At 32.9% G+C, this 21,570-nt stretch overlaps 1 protein-coding gene across 1 annotated transcript; it reads left to right on the top strand.

Annotated features, from left to right (window-relative positions):
* The first annotated feature begins 1,464 nt into the window (after positions 1-1,464).
* On the top strand, positions 1,465-2,391 carry LOC145259629 (general transcription factor II-I repeat domain-containing protein 2-like). The gene has a single exon (XM_080117285.1). It carries the CDS (start codon positions 1,465-1,467, stop codon positions 2,389-2,391), a length of 927 nt encoding a protein of 308 aa, XP_079973411.1.
* Positions 2,392-21,570: the final 19,179 nt, after the last annotated feature.

Below are 21,570 nucleotides of genomic sequence, written 5' to 3'. Positions count from 1 at the left end.
CTCAGAGTTTTTCTGTTGGGTCTCGCCTGACGAAAGGATCTTGCGTCATCGCTAATTGTAATTCTAATAATAAAATAAAATTAAATCTTTGTCGGATTGTAATTGAGTTAATTAATTCTATATAGCTGTTTTTCGTTGTCTCAAAAAATTTATGGTTAGGGTACTTTTCGCCAAAACTTATAAATAATTTATTTGGAGCTATTAATATTAAGGAATTTAATGGTGTTTTTTTTAAGCATATTTTTGATAAATGTTTATTAAAGACACAAAATATAAATTTACTTTAAGTAAATTTTGTACCTTCTCTGTTACTGAAAATCGACTAAAGCAAAATAGACTATATTATGATTGTGCATCCTTTTTTGAATCTGAGATAATAATACAAAAATTTTCTTGAAGTTTTAAAATTTAATGATCACAGTAAAAATTATTTTCCCATATTTTTTTAATTAAAAAAATGTTCAGGCATGATTATTTATTAATTTCATTGATAAGATGCTTAAAAAAATAAATTCTATGATTTTTCAGATAAAATAATCTTGTTATAGATCTCTTCAAGGTCAATTTCTATATGTCATGTTCTGCATTCTATTCCATGGGACTGGTATTCAATTATTTTTGGCAGATATATTAATATTTCTTTTAATCATTTAGCAAATTTTAATGTGATTATATAAGTTCAGAAAATTTTTGAAAAGGGAAACGTTTTGCTCCTGACTCTGATTTTGTTTTCAGCATATTAAAATTTTTTATCAACCCTGGCAAAGATTTGTTTTAATTTATTATTAGAATTACTTAATTTTTATCTATTTACTGTTATTCAAAAGTCCTTTTAAGGATCAAAAAATTATATTCATAATACTTATATTCAATTTAAAAAAAAAAATGAGGGATTGAATTGATAATTTGACTGTCATTTGGTGATTTATTGGATTACTTTCACCTATATGTCTATATTTATACAAAATTAAGATGTTTCAACTTGTTTGAAGACAATATAAAAGCAGTCAAAATTGACTCATTTTTAAAATCCTTACCCCCCCCTGCCGTAAGGGATGTAAAACTGGTCGGCAGGCCTTGTACTGTGTTTGATCGCTCTGTACTCTGACACTTAGTAGACAAAGAGCCAAACTACTCAAGCGCCAAAATTAATTCAATTTCTTTTTCATTTTCAGATCCTGTTTTCTTCACCCTTCATTATGGTTTCTAAGAAAAGAAAAGAAAAGTGGACGCCGAGTGTTGCGTTTTCAATGAAGAATGGGGAGTAAAGTACTTCTTTGTTGAAACAAAGGACCAGAAAGCTAGTTGCGTGATATGTAGCGAAAGTGTTGCCGTTTTTAAAGAGTACAATATTCGGCGTCACTATAAAACAAAACATCTATCAACATATTCAAAGTTTTCTGGAAAGTTACGCTCTGAGAAATATGAGTCCATGAAACGTGGTTTAGAAACCTCTTCACGAGAATGTTTGCTGAAAATGAATCTGTCACTCGTACAAGTTACAAAATAGTGCATAAGATGGCAGACCGAGGAAAACCGTTTACTGATGGCAACTTCATCAAAGCGTGTATGATGGAAGCAGCAAATGACTTGTGTCCTGAGAAAGCCGATTTGTTTGGAAGTATCAGCCTTTCGACAAGTTCAGTTGTGCGGAGAACAGAAGAACTTGGAGAGAACATAGGGCTACAGATACGTGAGAAAGCTAGGAACTTCTTGTATTCTCTGGCGCTGGATGAGTCCACTGATCTCTCGAGTACATCACAACTTCTCGTGTTCATTCGTGGTGTCAATTCGGACTTTCAGATAACAGAAGAGTTGGCATCCGCTTGCAGCATGCATGGAACAACAACTGGAAAAAACATTTTCATGGAAGTGCAGAAAACTTTGCAAGACTATAACCTTCAGTGGAATCAGTTTCGAGGTGTTACAGTTGATGGAGGTAAAAACATGGCTGGAGGGAGGAAGGGTCTGGTGGGGCAGATCAGGACTCAGTTGGAAGATCTTCAAATTCCAGGCGCTCTGTTCATACACTGCATCATACATCAGCAAGCACTCTGTGGGAAAGGCTTAGATATTTCTTGTGTACTGAAACCAGTCGTTTCTGCTGTGAACTTCATTCGGGGAAATGCACTCAATCACCGTCAGTTCCAGGCTTTTCTTGAAGAAATTGATTCTGATTTCTGTGACTTGCCTTATTACGCAGCAGTGAGATGGCTCAGCTGTGGTAAAGTCCTGTTTCGTTTTTACAAGCTCCGAAACGAAATAGATGTTTTTCTCACTGAAAAAGATAGAGCCGATCCACAGCTGTCATATCCTATCTGGCTGTCAAAGTTGTCTTTTTTGGTCGACATCACATCCCACATGAATGAACTGAACTTGCAACTTCAGTGAAAGGATAACCTCGTCTGTGATCTCAAAGGATTTCGGAGAAAGCTGTCATTGTTTGAAGCACAACTGGAAGGAGAAAAATTCTCTCATTTTCACTGTTTCAGAGAGTTTTGCGCTTCAATCGCTGAAGATGTCAACCTCAATTTTCCAAAAAAGATTATTCGTGACTTGAAGAAGCATTTTTTGGAGAGATTTTCAGATCTCGACAGAACTGAGAGTGACATTCTTCTGTTCCAGAATCCGTTTGATTGTAACCTTGATGATGTGCCAGTTGAACTACAGTTGGAGCTCATTGATTTGCAAGCAAATGACTTGTTGAAACAGAAGCACAGAGAAGGAAAACTTGTTGAATTTTACCGCTGCTTACCTTATCCTGAGTTTCCAAAATTGAAGAAATTTGCCACTGGTATGGCATCAGTGTTTGGAACAACTTATGTCTGTGAGCAAACATTTTAAAAAATGAAGTATGTGAAGTCAACACATCGAACGAGATTGACTGATGATCATTTGAAAGCAATTCTCTTGATTGGATGCAGCAATTCCAAACCAAAGATTGATGATATCTTGAAAGCCAAACGTCAGTTTCACAAATCTCACTAAACTTTTTTGCTGTTTGGGTTGTGAGATTCGGATATGTGCACACTAGGTTTGATGTAACTATCTTTTTGCTTACGTCGCCTTCTTTGAAAACTTTTTAGTAAATAAAATGTTGGTTGTCTTTGTTTTTTGATTAACATGGAATACTAAACTTAGTTTTTCGTCTTTTTTCCCAGAGCTTTCGTTCTGGCTTGCAAGTATTGAACAGAATGATTATGCGGCCCGCGCTCGTCATTCTTTCAGTTATCCGGCCCACTGTGAAAAAAGTTTGGTGACTCCTGGTCTAGATCATCTATTTTTTAGTTTTCATGCGATTAGAATTAGAATTAGAATTAGTATTAGAATTAGAATTAGAATTAGAATTAGAATTAGTATTAGAATTAGAATTAGAATTAGAATTAGGCAAAGATGAGTTCAGGGCAGCTGTAAAACGAGGGCATTTAGCAAAAGTCGTTAATAGAATATTTACCAAACGTTGGTTGAGGGAATTTGAAATTCGATAAAACGGGATAAATAGGGATGAGTGTGGAAATATTAACGAACTTAAACGGCTGTGTTGTTTCATTATTCGATGTTAAGAATTACTCAGATTTCTGATATTGTCGATTCATATTCATACATGAACGTATTTTTGTTTGCATTTTTGATTGAGGGAATTCAGTTAGTTATTAAAATAAAACGACATTGTGATCGATTTTTCAGATAACTTCTTAATGACCTGAAATTTTTTTGGAGGGGAGGGGGGAGATTTTTGAATTGCTTTATTGATTAAATAAGAAATTGTTTTAAAATTATTTTTAAAGCTTAATCTTTGTATTCATTCCGTGAAATTGTATTTGTGTGAATTCACTGCAAAGACTTTGCTCGCGGTCTTCATCAAAATTCGGAGCTTAATTTCAAAATTGGTTCGAGTGACAATCATGTAGTTTTGGTCATTAATTTCAACATTGGTTCGAGTGACAATCATGTAGTTTTGGTCATTAATTTCAACATTGATTCGAGTGACAATCATGTAGTTTTGGTCATTAATTTCAACATTGGTTCGAGTGACAATCATGTAGTTTTGGTCATTAATTTCAACATTGGTTCGAGTGACAATCATGTAGTTTTGGTCATTAATTTCAACATTGATTCGAGTGACAATCATGTAGTTTTGGTCATACATTTCAACATTGGTTCGAGTGACAATCATGTAGTTTTGGTCATTAATTTCAACATTGGTTCGAGTGACAATCATGTAGTTTTGGTCATTAATTTCAACATTGGTTCGAGTGACAATCATGTAGTTTTGGTCATTAATTTCAACATTGGTTCGAGTGACAATCATGTAGTTTTGGTCATTAATTTCAACATTGGTTCGAGTGACAATCATGTAGTTTTGGTCATTAATTTCAACATTGGTTCGAGTGACAATCATGTAGTTTTGGTCATTAATTTCAACATTGGTTCGAGTGACAATCATGTAGTTTTGGTCATTAATTTAAACATTGGTTCGAGTGACAATCATGTAGTTTTGGTCATTAATTTCAACATTGGTTCGAGTGACAATCATGTAGTTTTGGTCATTAATTTCAACATTGGTTCGAGTGACAATCATGTAGTTTTGGTCATTAATTTCAACATTGGTTCGAGTGACAATCATGTAGTTTTGGTCATTAATTTCAACATTGATTCGAGTGACAATCATGTAGTTTTGGTCATTAATTTCAACATTGGTTCGAGTGACAATCATGTAGTTTTGGTCATTAATTTCAACATTGGTTCGAGTGACAATCATGTAGTTTTGGTCATTAATTTCAACATTGGTTCGAGTGACAATCATGTAGTTTTGGTCATTAATTTCAACATTGGTTCGAGTGACAATCATGTAGTTTTGGTCATTAATTTCAACATTGGTTCGAGTGAGAATCATGTAGTTTTGGTCATTAATTTCAACATTGATTCGAGTGACAATCATGTAGTTTTGGTCATTAATTTCAACATTGGTTCGAGTGACAATCATGTAGTTTTGGTCATTAATTTCAACATTGGTTCGAGTGACAATCATGTAGTTTTGGTCATTAATTTCAACATTGGTTCGAGTGACAATCATGTAGTTTTGGTCATTAATTTCAACATTGATTCGAGTGACAATCATGTAGTTTTGGTCATTAATTTCAACATTGGTTCGAGTGACAATCATGTAGTTTTGGTCATTAATTTCAACATTGGTTCGAGTGACAATCATGTAGTTTTGGTCATTAATTTCAACATTGATTCGAGTGACAATCATGTAGTTTTGGTCATTAATTTCAACAATGGTTCGAGTGGCAATCATGTAGTTTTGGTCATTAATTTCAACATTGGTTCGAGTGACAATCATGTAGTTTTTGTCATTAATTTCAACATTGGTTCGAGTGACAATCATGTAGTTTTGGTCATTAATTTCAACATTGGTTCGAGTGACAATCATGTAGTTTTGGTCATTAATTTCAACATTGGTTCGAGTGACAATCATGTAGTTTTGGTCATTTATTTCAACATTGGTTCGAGTGACAATAATGTAGTTTTGGTCATTAATTTCAACATTGGTTTGAGTGACAATCATGTAGTTTTGGTCATTAATTTCAACATTGGTTCGAGTGACAATCATGTAGTTTTGGTCATTAATTTCAACATTGGTTCGAGTGACAATCATGTAGTTTTGGTCATTAATTTCAACATTGATTCGAGTGACAATCATGTAGTTTTGGTCATTAATTTCAACATTGGTTCGAGTGACAATCATGTAGTTTTGTTCATTAATTTCAACAATGGTTCGAGTGACAATCATGTAGTTTTTGTCATTAATTTTAACAATGGTTCGAGTGACAATCATGTAGTTTTGGTCATTAATTTCAACATTGGTTCGAGTGACAATCATGTAGTTTTGGTCATTAATTTCAACAATGGTTCGAGTGACAATCATGTAGTTTTGGTCATTAATTTCAACATTGGTTCGAGTGACAATCATGTAGTTTTGGTCATTAATTTCAACATTGGTTCGAGTGACAATCATGTAGTTTTGGTCAATAATTTCAACATTGGTTTGAGTGAGAATCATGTAGTTTTGGTCATTAATTTCAACATTGATTCGAGTTACAATCATGTAGTTTTGGTCATTAATTTCAACATTGATTCGAGTGACAATCATGTAGTTTTGGTCATTAATTTCAACATTTGTTCGAGTGACAATCATGTAGTGTTGGTCATTAATTTCAACATTGATTCGAGTGACAATCATGTAGTTTTGGTCATTAATTTCAACAATGGTTCGAGTGACAATCATGTAGTTTTGGTCATTAATTTAAACATTGGTTCGAGTGACAATCATGTAGTTTTGGTCATTAATTTCAACATTTGTTCGAGTGACAATCATGTAGTTTTGGTCATTAATTTCAACATTGGTTCGAGTGACAATCATGTAGTTTTGGTCATTAATTTCAACATTGGTTCGAGTGACAATCATGTAGTTTTGGTCATTAATTTCAACATTGGTTCGAGTGACAATAATGTAGTTTTGGTCATTAATTTCAACATTGGTTTGAGTGACAATCATGTAGTTTTGGTCATTAATTTCAACATTGGTTCGAGTGACAATCATGTAGTTTTGGTCATTAATTTCAACATTGGTTCGAGTGACAATCATGTAGTTTTGGTCATTAATTTCAACATTGGTTCGAGTGACAATAATGTAGTTTTGGTCATTAATTTCAACATTGATTCGAGTGACAATCATGTAGTTTTGGTCATTAATTTCAACATTGGTTCGAGTGACAATCATGTAGTTTTGTTCATTAATTTCAACAATGGTTCGAGTGACAATCATGTAGTTTTGGTCATTAATTTCAACAATGGTTCGAGTTACAATCATGTAGTTTTGGTCATTAATTTCAACATTGGTTCGAGTGACAATCATGTAGTTTTGGTCATTAATTTCAACAATGGTTCGAGTGACAATCATGTAGTTTTGGTCATTAATTTCAACATTGGTTCGAGTGACAATCATGTAGTTTTGGTCATTAATTTACACATTGGTTCGAGTGACAATCATGTAGTTTTGGTCATTAATTTCAACATTGGTTTGAGTGAGAATCATGTAGTTTTGGTCATTAATTTCAACATTGATTCGAGTGACAATCATGTAGTTTTGGTCATTAATTTCAACATAGATTCGAGTGACAATCATGTAGTTTTGGTCATTAATTTCAACATTGGTTCGAGTGACAATCATGTAGTTTTGGTCATTAATTTCAACATTGGTTCGAGTGACAATCATGTAGTTTTGGTCATTAATTTCAACATTGGTTTGAGTGAGAATCATGTAGTTTTGGTCATTAATTTCAACATTGATTCGAGTGACAATCATGTAGTTTTGGTCATTAATTTCAACATTGATTCGAGTGAGAATCATGTAGTTTTGGTCATTAATTTCAACATTGATTCGAGTGACAATCATGTAGTTTTGGTCATTAATTTCAACATTGGTTCGAGTGACAATCATGTAGTTTTGGTCATTTATATCAACATTGGTTTGAGTGAGAATCATGTAGTTTTGGTCATTAATTTCAACATTGGTTCGAGTGACAATCATGTAGTTTTGGTCATTAATTTCAACATTGGTTCGAGTGACAATCATGTAGTTTTGGTCATTAATTTCCACATTGGTTCGAGTGACAATCATGTAGTTTTGGTCATTAATTTCAACATTGGTTCGAGTGACAATCATGTAGTTTTGGTCATTAATTTCAACATTGGTTTGAGTGACAATCATGTAGTTTTGGTCATTAATTTCAACATTGATTCGAGTGACAATCATGTAGTTTTGGTCATTAATTTCAACATTGGTTCGAGTTACAATCATGTAGTTTTGGTCATTAATTTCAACATTGATTCGAGTGACAATCATGTAGTTTTGGTCATTAATTTCAACATTGGTTCGAGTGACAATCATGTAGTTTTGGTCATTAATATCAACATTGGTTCGAGTGAGAATCATGTAGTTTTGGTCATTAATTTCAACATTGGTTCGAGTGACAATCATGTAGTTTTGGTCATTAATTTCAACAATGGTTCGAGTGACAATCATGTAGTTTTGGTCATTAATTTCCACATTGGTTCGAGTGACAATCATGTAGTTTTGGCCATTAATTTCAACATTGGTTCGAGTGACAATCATGTAGTTTTGGTCATTAATTTCAACATTGGTTTGAGTGAGAATCATGTAGTTTTGGTCATTAATTTCAACATTGATTCGAGTGACAATCATGTAGTTTTGGTCATTAATTTCAACATTGATTCGAGTGACAATCATGTAGTTTTGGTCATTAATTTCAACATTGATTCTAGTGACAATCATGTAGTTTTGGTCATTAATTTCAACATTGATTCGAGTGACAATCATGTAGTTTTGGTCATTAATTTCAACATTGATTCGAGTGACAATCATGTAGTTTTGGTCATTAATTTCAACAATGATTCGAGTGACAATCATGTAGTTTTGGTCATTAATTTCAACATTGATTCGAGTGACAATCATGTAGTTTTGGTCATTAATTTCAACATTGATTCGAGTGACAATCATGTAGTTTTGGTCATTAATTTAAACATTGGTTTGAGTGAGAATCATGTAGTTTTGGTCATTAATTTCAACATTGATTCGAGTGACAATCATGTAGTTTTGGTCATTAATTTCAACATTGATTCGAGTGACAATCATGTAGTTTTGGTCATTAATTTCAACATTGATTCGAGTGACAATCATGTAGTTTTGGTCATTAATTTCAACATTGGTTTGAGTGAGAATCATGTAGTTTTGGTCATTAATTTCAACATTGATTCGAGTGACAATCATGTAGTTTTGGTCATTAATTTCAACATTGGTTCGAGTGACAATCATGTAGTTTTGGTCATTAATATCAACATTGATTCGAGTGACAATCATGTAGTTTTGGTCATTAATTTCAACATTGATTCGAGTGACAATCATGTAGTTTTGGTCATTAATTTCAACATTGGTTCGAGTGACAATCATGTAGTTTTGGTCATTAATTTCAACATTGGTTCGAGTGACAATCATGTAGTTTTGGTTATTAATTTCAACATTGGTTCGAGTGAGAATCATGTAGTTTTGGTCATTAATTTCAACATTGGTTCGAGTGACAATCATGTAGTTTTGGTCATTAATTTCGACATTGGTTCGAGTGACAATCATGTAGTTTTGGTCATTAATTTCAACATTGGTTCGAGTGACAATCATGTAGTTTTGGTCATTAATTTCAACATTGGTTTGAGAGAGAATCATCTAGTTTTGGTCATTAATTTCAACATTGATTCGAGTGACAATCATGTAGTTTTGGTCATTAATTTCAACATTGATTCGAGTGACAATCATGTAGTTTTGGTCATTAATTTCAACATTGATTCGAGTGACAATCATGTAGTTTTTGTCATTAATTTTAACAATGGTTCGAGTGACAATCATGTAGTTTTGGTCATTAATTTCAACATTGGTTCGAGCGACAATCATGTAGTTTTGTTCATTAATGTCAACATTGGTTCGAGTGACAATCATGTAGTTTTTGTCATTAATTTCAACAATGCTTCGAGTGACAATCATGTAGTTTTGTTCATTAATGTCAACATTGGTTCGAGTGACAATGATGTAGTTTTGGTCATTAATTTCAACAATGGTTCGAGTGACAATCATGTAGTTTTGGTCATTAATTTCAACATTGGTTCGAGCGACAATCATGTAGTTTTGTTCATTAATGTCAACATTGGTTCGAGTGACAATCATGTAGTTTTTGTCATTAATTTCAACAATGGTTCGAGTGACAATAATGTAGTTTTTGTCATTAATTTCAACAATGGTTCGAGTGACAATCATGTAGTTTTGGTCATTAATTTCAACATTGATTCGAGTGACAATCATGTAGTTTTGGTCATTAATTTCAACATTGGTTCGAGTTACAATCATGTAGTTTTGGTCATTAATTTCAACATTGGTTCGAGTGACAATCATGTAGTTTTGGTCATTAATCTCAACATTGGTTCGAGTGACAATCATGTAGTTTTGGTCATTAATTTCAACATTGGTTCGAGCGACAATCATGTAGATTAGGTCATTAATTTCAACATTGGTTCGAGTGACAATCATGTAGATTAGTTCATTAATTTCAACATTGGTTCGAGTGACAATCATGTAGTTTTGGTCATTAATTTCAACATTGGTTCGAGTGAGAATCATGTAGTTTTGGTCATTAATTTCAACATTGATTCGAGTGACAATCATGTAGTTTTGGTCATTAATTTCAACATTGGTTCGAGTGACAATCATGTAGTTTTGGTCATTAATTTCAACATTGGTTCGAGTGACAATCATGTAGTTTTGGTCATTAATTTCAACATTGGTTCGAGTGACAATCATGTAGTTTTGGTCATTAATTTCAACATTGATTCGAGTGACAATCATGTAGTTTTGGTCATTAATTTCAACATTGGTTCGAGTGACAATCATGTAGTTTTGGTCATTAATTTCAACATTGGTTCGAGTGACAATCATGTAGTTTTGGTCATTAATTTCAACATTGATTCGAGTGACAATCATGTAGTTTTGGTCATTAATTTCAACAATGGTTCGAGTGGCAATCATGTAGTTTTGGTCATTAATTTCAACATTGGTTCGAGTGACAATCATGTAGTTTTTGTCATTAATTTCAACATTGGTTCGAGTGACAATCATGTAGTTTTGGTCATTAATTTCAACATTGGTTCGAGTGACAATCATGTAGTTTTGGTCATTAATTTCAACATTGGTTCGAGTGACAATCATGTAGTTTTGGTCATTTATTTCAACATTGGTTCGAGTGACAATAATGTAGTTTTGGTCATTAATTTCAACATTGGTTTGAGTGACAATCATGTAGTTTTGGTCATTAATTTCAACATTGGTTCGAGTGACAATCATGTAGTTTTGGTCATTAATTTCAACATTGGTTCGAGTGACAATCATGTAGTTTTGGTCATTAATTTCAACATTGATTCGAGTGACAATCATGTAGTTTTGGTCATTAATTTCAACATTGGTTCGAGTGACAATCATGTAGTTTTGTTCATTAATTTCAACAATGGTTCGAGTGACAATCATGTAGTTTTTGTCATTAATTTTAACAATGGTTCGAGTGACAATCATGTAGTTTTGGTCATTAATTTCAACATTGGTTCGAGTGACAATCATGTAGTTTTGGTCATTAATTTCAACAATGGTTCGAGTGACAATCATGTAGTTTTGGTCATTAATTTCAACATTGGTTCGAGTGACAATCATGTAGTTTTGGTCATTAATTTCAACATTGGTTCGAGTGACAATCATGTAGTTTTGGTCAATAATTTCAACATTGGTTTGAGTGAGAATCATGTAGTTTTGGTCATTAATTTCAACATTGATTCGAGTTACAATCATGTAGTTTTGGTCATTAATTTCAACATTGATTCGAGTGACAATCATGTAGTTTTGGTCATTAATTTCAACATTTGTTCGAGTGACAATCATGTAGTGTTGGTCATTAATTTCAACATTGATTCGAGTGACAATCATGTAGTTTTGGTCATTAATTTCAACAATGGTTCGAGTGACAATCATGTAGTTTTGGTCATTAATTTAAACATTGGTTCGAGTGACAATCATGTAGTTTTGGTCATTAATTTCAACATTTGTTCGAGTGACAATCATGTAGTTTTGGTCATTAATTTCAACATTGGTTCGAGTGACAATCATGTAGTTTTGGTCATTAATTTCAACATTGGTTCGAGTGACAATCATGTAGTTTTGGTCATTAATTTCAACATTGGTTCGAGTGACAATAATGTAGTTTTGGTCATTAATTTCAACATTGGTTTGAGTGACAATCATGTAGTTTTGGTCATTAATTTCAACATTGGTTCGAGTGACAATCATGTAGTTTTGGTCATTAATTTCAACATTGGTTCGAGTGACAATCATGTAGTTTTGGTCATTAATTTCAACATTGGTTCGAGTGACAATAATGTAGTTTTGGTCATTAATTTCAACATTGATTCGAGTGACAATCATGTAGTTTTGGTCATTAATTTCAACATTGGTTCGAGTGACAATCATGTAGTTTTGTTCATTAATTTCAACAATGGTTCGAGTGACAATCATGTAGTTTTGGTCATTAATTTCAACAATGGTTCGAGTTACAATCATGTAGTTTTGGTCATTAATTTCAACATTGGTTCGAGTGACAATCATGTAGTTTTGGTCATTAATTTCAACAATGGTTCGAGTGACAATCATGTAGTTTTGGTCATTAATTTCAACATTGGTTCGAGTGACAATCATGTAGTTTTGGTCATTAATTTACACATTGGTTCGAGTGACAATCATGTAGTTTTGGTCATTAATTTCAACATTGGTTTGAGTGAGAATCATGTAGTTTTGGTCATTAATTTCAACATTGATTCGAGTGACAATCATGTAGTTTTGGTCATTAATTTCAACATAGATTCGAGTGACAATCATGTAGTTTTGGTCATTAATTTCAACATTGGTTCGAGTGACAATCATGTAGTTTTGGTCATTAATTTCAACATTGGTTCGAGTGACAATCATGTAGTTTTGGTCATTAATTTCAACATTGGTTTGAGTGAGAATCATGTAGTTTTGGTCATTAATTTCAACATTGATTCGAGTGACAATCATGTAGTTTTGGTCATTAATTTCAACATTGATTCGAGTGAGAATCATGTAGTTTTGGTCATTAATTTCAACATTGATTCGAGTGACAATCATGTAGTTTTGGTCATTAATTTCAACATTGGTTCGAGTGACAATCATGTAGTTTTGGTCATTTATATCAACATTGGTTTGAGTGAGAATCATGTAGTTTTGGTCATTAATTTCAACATTGGTTCGAGTGACAATCATGTAGTTTTGGTCATTAATTTCAACATTGGTTCGAGTGACAATCATGTAGTTTTGGTCATTAATTTCCACATTGGTTCGAGTGACAATCATGTAGTTTTGGTCATTAATTTCAACATTGGTTCGAGTGACAATCATGTAGTTTTGGTCATTAATTTCAACATTGGTTTGAGTGACAATCATGTAGTTTTGGTCATTAATTTCAACATTGATTCGAGTGACAATCATGTAGTTTTGGTCATTAATTTCAACATTGGTTCGAGTTACAATCATGTAGTTTTGGTCATTAATTTCAACATTGATTCGAGTGACAATCATGTAGTTTTGGTCATTAATTTCAACATTGGTTCGAGTGACAATCATGTAGTTTTGGTCATTAATATCAACATTGGTTCGAGTGAGAATCATGTAGTTTTGGTCATTAATTTCAACATTGGTTCGAGTGACAATCATGTAGTTTTGGTCATTAATTTCAACAATGGTTCGAGTGACAATCATGTAGTTTTGGTCATTAATTTCCACATTGGTTCGAGTGACAATCATGTAGTTTTGGCCATTAATTTCAACATTGGTTCGAGTGACAATCATGTAGTTTTGGTCATTAATTTCAACATTGGTTTGAGTGAGAATCATGTAGTTTTGGTCATTAATTTCAACATTGATTCGAGTGACAATCATGTAGTTTTGGTCATTAATTTCAACATTGATTCGAGTGACAATCATGTAGTTTTGGTCATTAATTTCAACATTGATTCTAGTGACAATCATGTAGTTTTGGTCATTAATTTCAACATTGATTCGAGTGACAATCATGTAGTTTTGGTCATTAATTTCAACATTGATTCGAGTGACAATCATGTAGTTTTGGTCATTAATTTCAACAATGATTCGAGTGACAATCATGTAGTTTTGGTCATTAATTTCAACATTGATTCGAGTGACAATCATGTAGTTTTGGTCATTAATTTCAACATTGATTCGAGTGACAATCATGTAGTTTTGGTCATTAATTTAAACATTGGTTTGAGTGAGAATCATGTAGTTTTGGTCATTAATTTCAACATTGATTCGAGTGACAATCATGTAGTTTTGGTCATTAATTTCAACATTGATTCGAGTGACAATCATGTAGTTTTGGTCATTAATTTCAACATTGATTCGAGTGACAATCATGTAGTTTTGGTCATTAATTTCAACATTGGTTTGAGTGAGAATCATGTAGTTTTGGTCATTAATTTCAACATTGATTCGAGTGACAATCATGTAGTTTTGGTCATTAATTTCAACATTGGTTCGAGTGACAATCATGTAGTTTTGGTCATTAATATCAACATTGATTCGAGTGACAATCATGTAGTTTTGGTCATTAATTTCAACATTGATTCGAGTGACAATCATGTAGTTTTGGTCATTAATTTCAACATTGGTTCGAGTGACAATCATGTAGTTTTGGTCATTAATTTCAACATTGGTTCGAGTGACAATCATGTAGTTTTGGTTATTAATTTCAACATTGGTTCGAGTGAGAATCATGTAGTTTTGGTCATTAATTTCAACATTGGTTCGAGTGACAATCATGTAGTTTTGGTCATTAATTTCGACATTGGTTCGAGTGACAATCATGTAGTTTTGGTCATTAATTTCAACATTGGTTCGAGTGACAATCATGTAGTTTTGGTCATTAATTTCAACATTGGTTTGAGAGAGAATCATCTAGTTTTGGTCATTAATTTCAACATTGATTCGAGTGACAATCATGTAGTTTTGGTCATTAATTTCAACATTGATTCGAGTGACAATCATGTAGTTTTGGTCATTAATTTCAACATTGATTCGAGTGACAATCATGTAGTTTTGGTCATTAATTTCAACAATGGTTCGAGTGACAATCATGTAGTTTTGGTCATTAATTTCAACATTGGTTCGAGCGACAATCATGTAGTTTTGTTCATTAATGTCAACATTGGTTCGAGTGACAATCATGTAGTTTTTGTCATTAATTTCAACAATGCTTCGAGTGACAATCATGTAGTTTTGTTCATTAATGTCAACATTGGTTCGAGTGACAATGATGTAGTTTTGGTCATTAATTTCAACAATGGTTCGAGTGACAATCATGTAGTTTTGGTCATTAATTTCAACATTGGTTCGAGCGACAATCATGTAGTTTTGTTCATTAATGTCAACATTGGTTCGAGTGACAATCATGTAGTTTTTGTCATTAATTTCAACAATGGTTCGAGTGACAATAATGTAGTTTTTGTCATTAATTTCAACAATTGTTCGAGTGACAATCATGTAGTTTTGGTCATTAATTTCAACATTGATTCGAGTGACAATCATGTAGTTTTGGTCATTAATTTCAACATTGGTTCGAGTTACAATCATGTAGTTTTGGTCATTAATTTCAACATTGGTTCGAGTGACAATCATGTAGTTTTGGTCATTAATCTCAACATTGGTTCGAGTGACAATCATGTAGTTTTGGTCATTAATTTCAACATTGGTTCGAGCGACAATCATGTAGATTAGGTCATTAATTTCAACATTGGTTCGAGTGACAATCATGTAGATTAGTTCATTAATTTCAACATTGGTTCGAGTGACAATCATGTAGTTTTGGTCATTAATTTCAACAATGGTTCGAGTGACAATCATGTAGATTAGGTCATTAATTTCAACATTGGTTCGAGTGACAATCATGTAGTTTTGGTCATTAATTTCAACATTGGTTCGAGTGACAATCATGTAGATTAGGTCATTAATTTCAACAATGGTACGAGTGACAATCATGTAGATTAGGTCATTAATTTCAACAATGGTTCGAGTGACAATCTGTAGATTAGGTCATTAATTTCAACATTGGTTCGAGTGACAATCATGTAGTTTTGGTCATTAATTTCAACATTGGTTCGAGTGACAATCATGTAGATTAGGTCATTAATTTCAACAATGGTTCGAGTGACAATCATGTAGATTAGGTCATTAATTTCAACATTGGTTCGAGTGACAATCATGTAGATTAGGTCATTAATTTCAACATTGGTTCGAGTGACAATCATGTAGATTAGGTCATTAATTTCAACATTGGTTCGAGTGACAATCATGTAGTTTTGGTCATTAATTTCAACAATGGTTCGAGTGACAATCATGTAGATTAGGTCATTAATTTCAACAATGGTTCGAGTGACAATCATGTAGATTAGGTCATTAATTTCAACAATGCTTCGAGTGACAATCATGTAGATTAGGTCATTAATTTCAACAATGGTTCGAGTGACAATCATGTAGATTAGGTCATTAATTTCAACATTGATTCGAGTGACAATCATGTAGTTTTGGTCATTAATTTAAACAATGGTTCGAGTGACAATCATGTAGATTAGGTCATTAATTTCAACAATGGTTCGAGTGACAATCATGTAGATTAGGTCATTAATTTCAACATTGGTTCGAGTGACAATCATGTAGTTTTGGTCATTAATTTCAACATTGGTTCGAGTGACAATCATGTAGTTTTGGTCATTAATTTCAACATTGGTTCGAGTGACAATAATGTAGTTTTGGTCATTAATTTCAACATTGGTTCGAGTGACAATCATGTAGTTTTGGTCATTAATTTCAACATTGGTTCGAGTGACAAGCATGTAGTTTTGGTCATTACTTTCAACAATGGTTCGAGTGACAATCATGTAGTTTTGGTCATTAATTTCAACATTGGTTCGAGTGACAATCATGTAGTTTTGGTCATTAATTTCAACATTGGTTCGCGTGACAATCATGTAGTTTTGGTCATTAATTTCAACAATGGTTCGAGTGACAATCATCTAGTTTTGGTCATTAATTTCAACATTGGTTCGAGTGACAATCATGTAGTTTTGGTCATTAATTTCAACATTGGTTCGAGTGACAATCATGTAGTTTTGGTCATTAATTTCAACATTGGTTCGAGTGACAATCATGTAGTTTTGGTCATTAATTTCAACAATGGTTCGAGTGACAATCATGTAGTTTTGGTCATTAATTTCAACATTAGTTCGAGTGACAATCATGTAGTTTTGGTCATTAATTTCAACATTGGTTCGAGTGCCAATCATGTAGTTTTGTTCATTAATTTCAACATTGGTTCGAGTGACAATCATGTTGTTTTGGTCATTAATTTCAACATTGGTTCGAGTGACAATCATGTAGTTTTGGTCATTAATTTCAACAATGGTTCGCGTGACAATCATGTAGTTTTGGTCAATTATTTCAACATTGGTTCGAGTGACAATCATGTAGTTTTGGTCATTAATTTCAACATTGGTTCGAGTGACAATCATGTAGTTTTGGTCATTAATTTCAACATTGATTCGAGTGACAATCATGTAGTTTTGGTCATTAATTTCAACATTGGTTCGAGTGACAATCATGTAGTTTTGGTCATTAATTTCAACATTGGTTCGAGTGACAATCATGTAGTTTTGGTCATACATGTCAACATTGGTTCGAGTGACAATCATGTAGTTTTGGTCATTAATTTCCACAATGGTTCGAGTGACAATCATGTAGTTTTGGTCATTAATTTCAACAATGGTTCGAGTGACAATCATGTAGATTTGGTCATTAATTTCAACAATTGTTCGAGTGACAATCATGTAGTTTTGGTCGTTAATTTCAACAATGGTTCGAGTGACAATCATGTAGTTTCGGTCATTAATTTCAACATTGGTTGTAGTGACAATAATGTAGTTTTGGTCATTAATTTCAACATTGGTTCGAGCGACAATCATGTAGTTTTGGTCATTAATTTCAACAATGGTTCGAGTGACAATCATGTAGTTTTGGTCATTAATTTCAACATTGGTTCGAGTGACAATCATGTAGTTTTGGTCATTAATTTCAACAATGGTTCGAGTGACAATCATGTAGATTTGGTCATTAATTTCAACATTGGTTCGAGTGACAATCATGTAGTTTTGGTCATTAATTTCAACATTGGTTCGAGTGACAATCATGTAGTTTTGGTCATTAATTTCAACATTGGTTCGAGTGACAATCATGTAGTTTTGGTCATTAATTTCAACATTGGTTCGAGTGACAATCATGTAGTTTTGGTCAATTATTTCAACATTGGTTCCAGTGACAATCATGTAGTTTTGGTCATTAATTTCAACATTGGTGCGAGTGACAATCATGTAGTTTTGGTCAATGATTTCAACATTGGTTCGAGTGACAATCATGTAGTTTTGGTCATTAATTTCAACATTGGTTCGAGTGACAATCATGTAGTTTTGGTCAATTATTTCAACATTGGTTCGAGTGACAATCATGTAGTTTTGGTCATTAATTTCAACATTGGTTGTAGTGACAATCATGTAGTTTTGGTCTTTAATTTCAACATTGGGTCGAGTGACAATCATGTAGTTTTGGTCATTAATTTCCACATTGGTTCGAGTGACAATCATGTAGTTTTGGTCATTTATTTCAACATTGGTTCGAGTGACAATCATATAGTTTTGGTCATTAATTTCAACATTGATTCGAGTGACAATCATGTAGTTTTGTTCATTAATGTCAACATTGGTTCGAGTGACAATCATGTAGTTTTGGTCATTAATTTCAACAATGGTTCGAGTGACAATCATGTAGATTTGGTCATTAATTTCAACATTGGTTCGAGCGACAATCATGTAGTTTAGTTCATTAATGTCAACATTAATTCGAGTGACAATCATGTAGTTTTTGTCATTAATTTCAACATTGGTTCGAGTGACAATCATGTAGTTTTGGTCATTAATTTAAACATTGGTTCGAGTGACAATCATGTAGTTTTGGTCATTAATTTCAACATTGGTTCGAGTGACAATCATGTAGTTTTGGTCATTTATTTCAACAATGGTTCGAGTGACAATCATGTAGTTTTGGTCATTAATTTCAACATTAGTTCGAGTGACAATCATGTAGTTTTGGTCATTAATTTCAACATTGGTTCGAGTGCCAATCATGTAGTTTTGTTCATTAATTTCAACATTGGTTCGAGTGACAATCATGTTGTTTTGGTCATTAATTTCAACATTGGTTCGAGTGACAATCATGTAGTTTTGGTCATTAATTTCAACAATGGTTCGCGTGACAATCATGTAGTTTTGGTCAATTATTTCAACATTGGTTCGAGTGACAATCATGTAGTTTTGGTCATTAATTTCAACATTGGTTCGAGTGACAATCATGTAGTTTTGGTCATTAATTTCAACATTGATTCGAGTGACAATCATGTAGTTTTGGTCATTAATTTCAACATTGGTTCGAGTGACAATCATGTAGTTTTGGTCATTAATTTCAACATTGGTTCGAGTGACAATCATGTAGTTTTGGTCATACATGTCAACATTGGTTCGAGTGACAATCATGTAGTTTTGGTCATTAATTTCCACAATGGTTCGAGTGACAATCATGTAGTTTTGGTCATTAATTTCAACAATGGTTCGAGTGACAATCATGTAGATTTGGTCATTAATTTCAACAATTGTTCGAGTGACAATCATGTAGTTTTGGTCGTTAATTTCAACAATGGTTCGAGTGACAATCATGTAGTTTCGGTCATTAATTTCAACATTGGTTGTAGTGACAATAATGTAGTTTTGGTCATTAATTTCAACATTGGTTCGAGCGACAATCATGTAGTTTTGGTCATTAATTTCAACAATGGTTCGAGTGACAATCATGTAGTTTTGGTCATTAATTTCAACATTGGTTCGAGTGACAATCATGTAGTTTTGGTCATTAATTTCAACAATGGTTCGAGTGACAATCATGTAGATTTGGTCATTAATTTCAACATTGGTTCGAGTGACAATCATGTAGTTTTGGTCATTAATTTCAACATTGGTTCGAGTGACAATCATGTAGTTTTGGTCATTAATTTCAACATTGGTTCGAGTGACAATCATGTAGTTTTGGTCATTAATTTCAACATTGGTTCGAGTGACAATCATGTAGTTTTGGTCAATTATTTCAACATTGGTTCCAGTGACAATCATGTAGTTTTGGTCATTAATTTCAACATTGGTGCGAGTGACAATCATGTAGTTTTGGTCAATGATTTCAACATTGGTTCGAGTGACAATCATGTAGTTTTGGTCATTAATTTCAACATTGGTTCGAGTGACAATCATGTAGTTTTGGTCAATTATTTCAACATTGGTTCGAGTGACAATCATGTAGTTTTGGTCATTAATTTCAACATTGGTTGTAGTGACAATCATGTAGTTTTGGTCTTTAATTTCAACATTGGGTCGAGTGACAATCATGTAGTTTTGGTCATTAATTTCCACATTGGTTCGAGTGACAATCATGTAGTTTTGGTCATTTATTTCAACATTGGTTCGAGTGACAATCATATAGTTTTGGTCATTAATTTCAACATTGATTCGAGTGACAATCATGTAGTTTTGTTCATTAATGTCAACATTGGTTCGAGTGACAATCATGTAGTTTTGGTCATTAATTTCAACAATGGTTCGAGTGACAATCATGTAGATTTGGTCATTAATTTCAACATTGGTTCGAGCGACAATCATGTAGTTTAGTTCATTAATGTCAACATTAATTCGAGTGACAATCATGTAGTTTTTGTCATTAATTTCAACATTGGTTCGAGTGACAATCATGTAGTTTTGGTCATTAATTTAAACATTGGTTCGAGTGACAATCATGTAGTTTTGGTCATTAATTTCAACATTGGTTCGAGTGACAATCATGTAGTTTTGGTCATTTATTTCAACAATGGTTCGAGTGACAATCATGTAGTTTTGGTCATTAATTTCAACATTGGTTCGAGCGACAATCACGTAGTTTTGTTCATTAATGTCAACATTGGTTCGAGTGACAATCATGTAGTTTTTGTCATTAATTTCAACAATGGTTCGAGTGACAATCATGTAGTTTTGTTCATTAATTTCAACATTGGTGCGAGTGACAATCATGTAGTTTTGGTCATTAATTTCAACATTGGTTCGAGTGACAATCATGTAGTTTTTGTCATTAATTTCAACAATGGTTCGAGTTACAATCATGTAGTTTTGGTCATTAATTTCAACATTGGTTCAAGTGACAATCATGTAGTTTTGGTCATTAATTTCAACATTGGTTCGAGTGACAATCATGTAGCTTTTGTCATTAATTTCAACAATGGTTCGAGTGACAATCATGTAGTTTTTGTCATTAATTTCAACATTGGTTCGAGTGACAATCATGTAGTTTTTGTCATTAATTTCAACAATGGTTCGAGTGACAATCATGTAGTTTTGGTCATTAATTTCAACAATGGTTCGAGTGACAATCATGTAGTTTTGGTCATTAATTTCAACATTAGTGCGAGTGACAATCATGTAGTTTTGGTCATTAATTTCAACATTGGTTCGAGTGACAATCATGTAGTTTTGGTCATTAATTTCAACAATGGTTCGAGTGACAATCAGTTAGTTTTAATCATTAATTTCAACATTGGTTTGAGTGACAATCATGTAGTTTTGGTCATTATTTTCAACAATGGTTCGAGTGACAATCATGTAGTGTTGGTCATAAATTCCAACATTGGTTCGAGTGACAATCATGTAGTTTTGTTCATTAATTTCAAC

Source organism: Euprymna scolopes, chromosome 35 (genome assembly GCF_053919585.1).
Source record: "Euprymna scolopes isolate OS-2025 chromosome 35, ASM5391958v1, whole genome shotgun sequence".
NCBI lineage: Eukaryota > Metazoa > Mollusca > Cephalopoda > Sepiida > Sepiolidae > Euprymna > Euprymna scolopes.
The sequence above is the reverse complement of the archived record's forward strand: the minus strand, read 5'-3'. Positions and strand labels throughout refer to the sequence as shown.

Bases quoted from the DNA above. Each gene is read 5' to 3' on its own strand.
- LOC145259629 (XM_080117285.1), top strand. From the start codon at position 1,465: ATGTTTGCTGAAAATGAATCTGTCACTCGTACAAGTTACAAAATAGTG.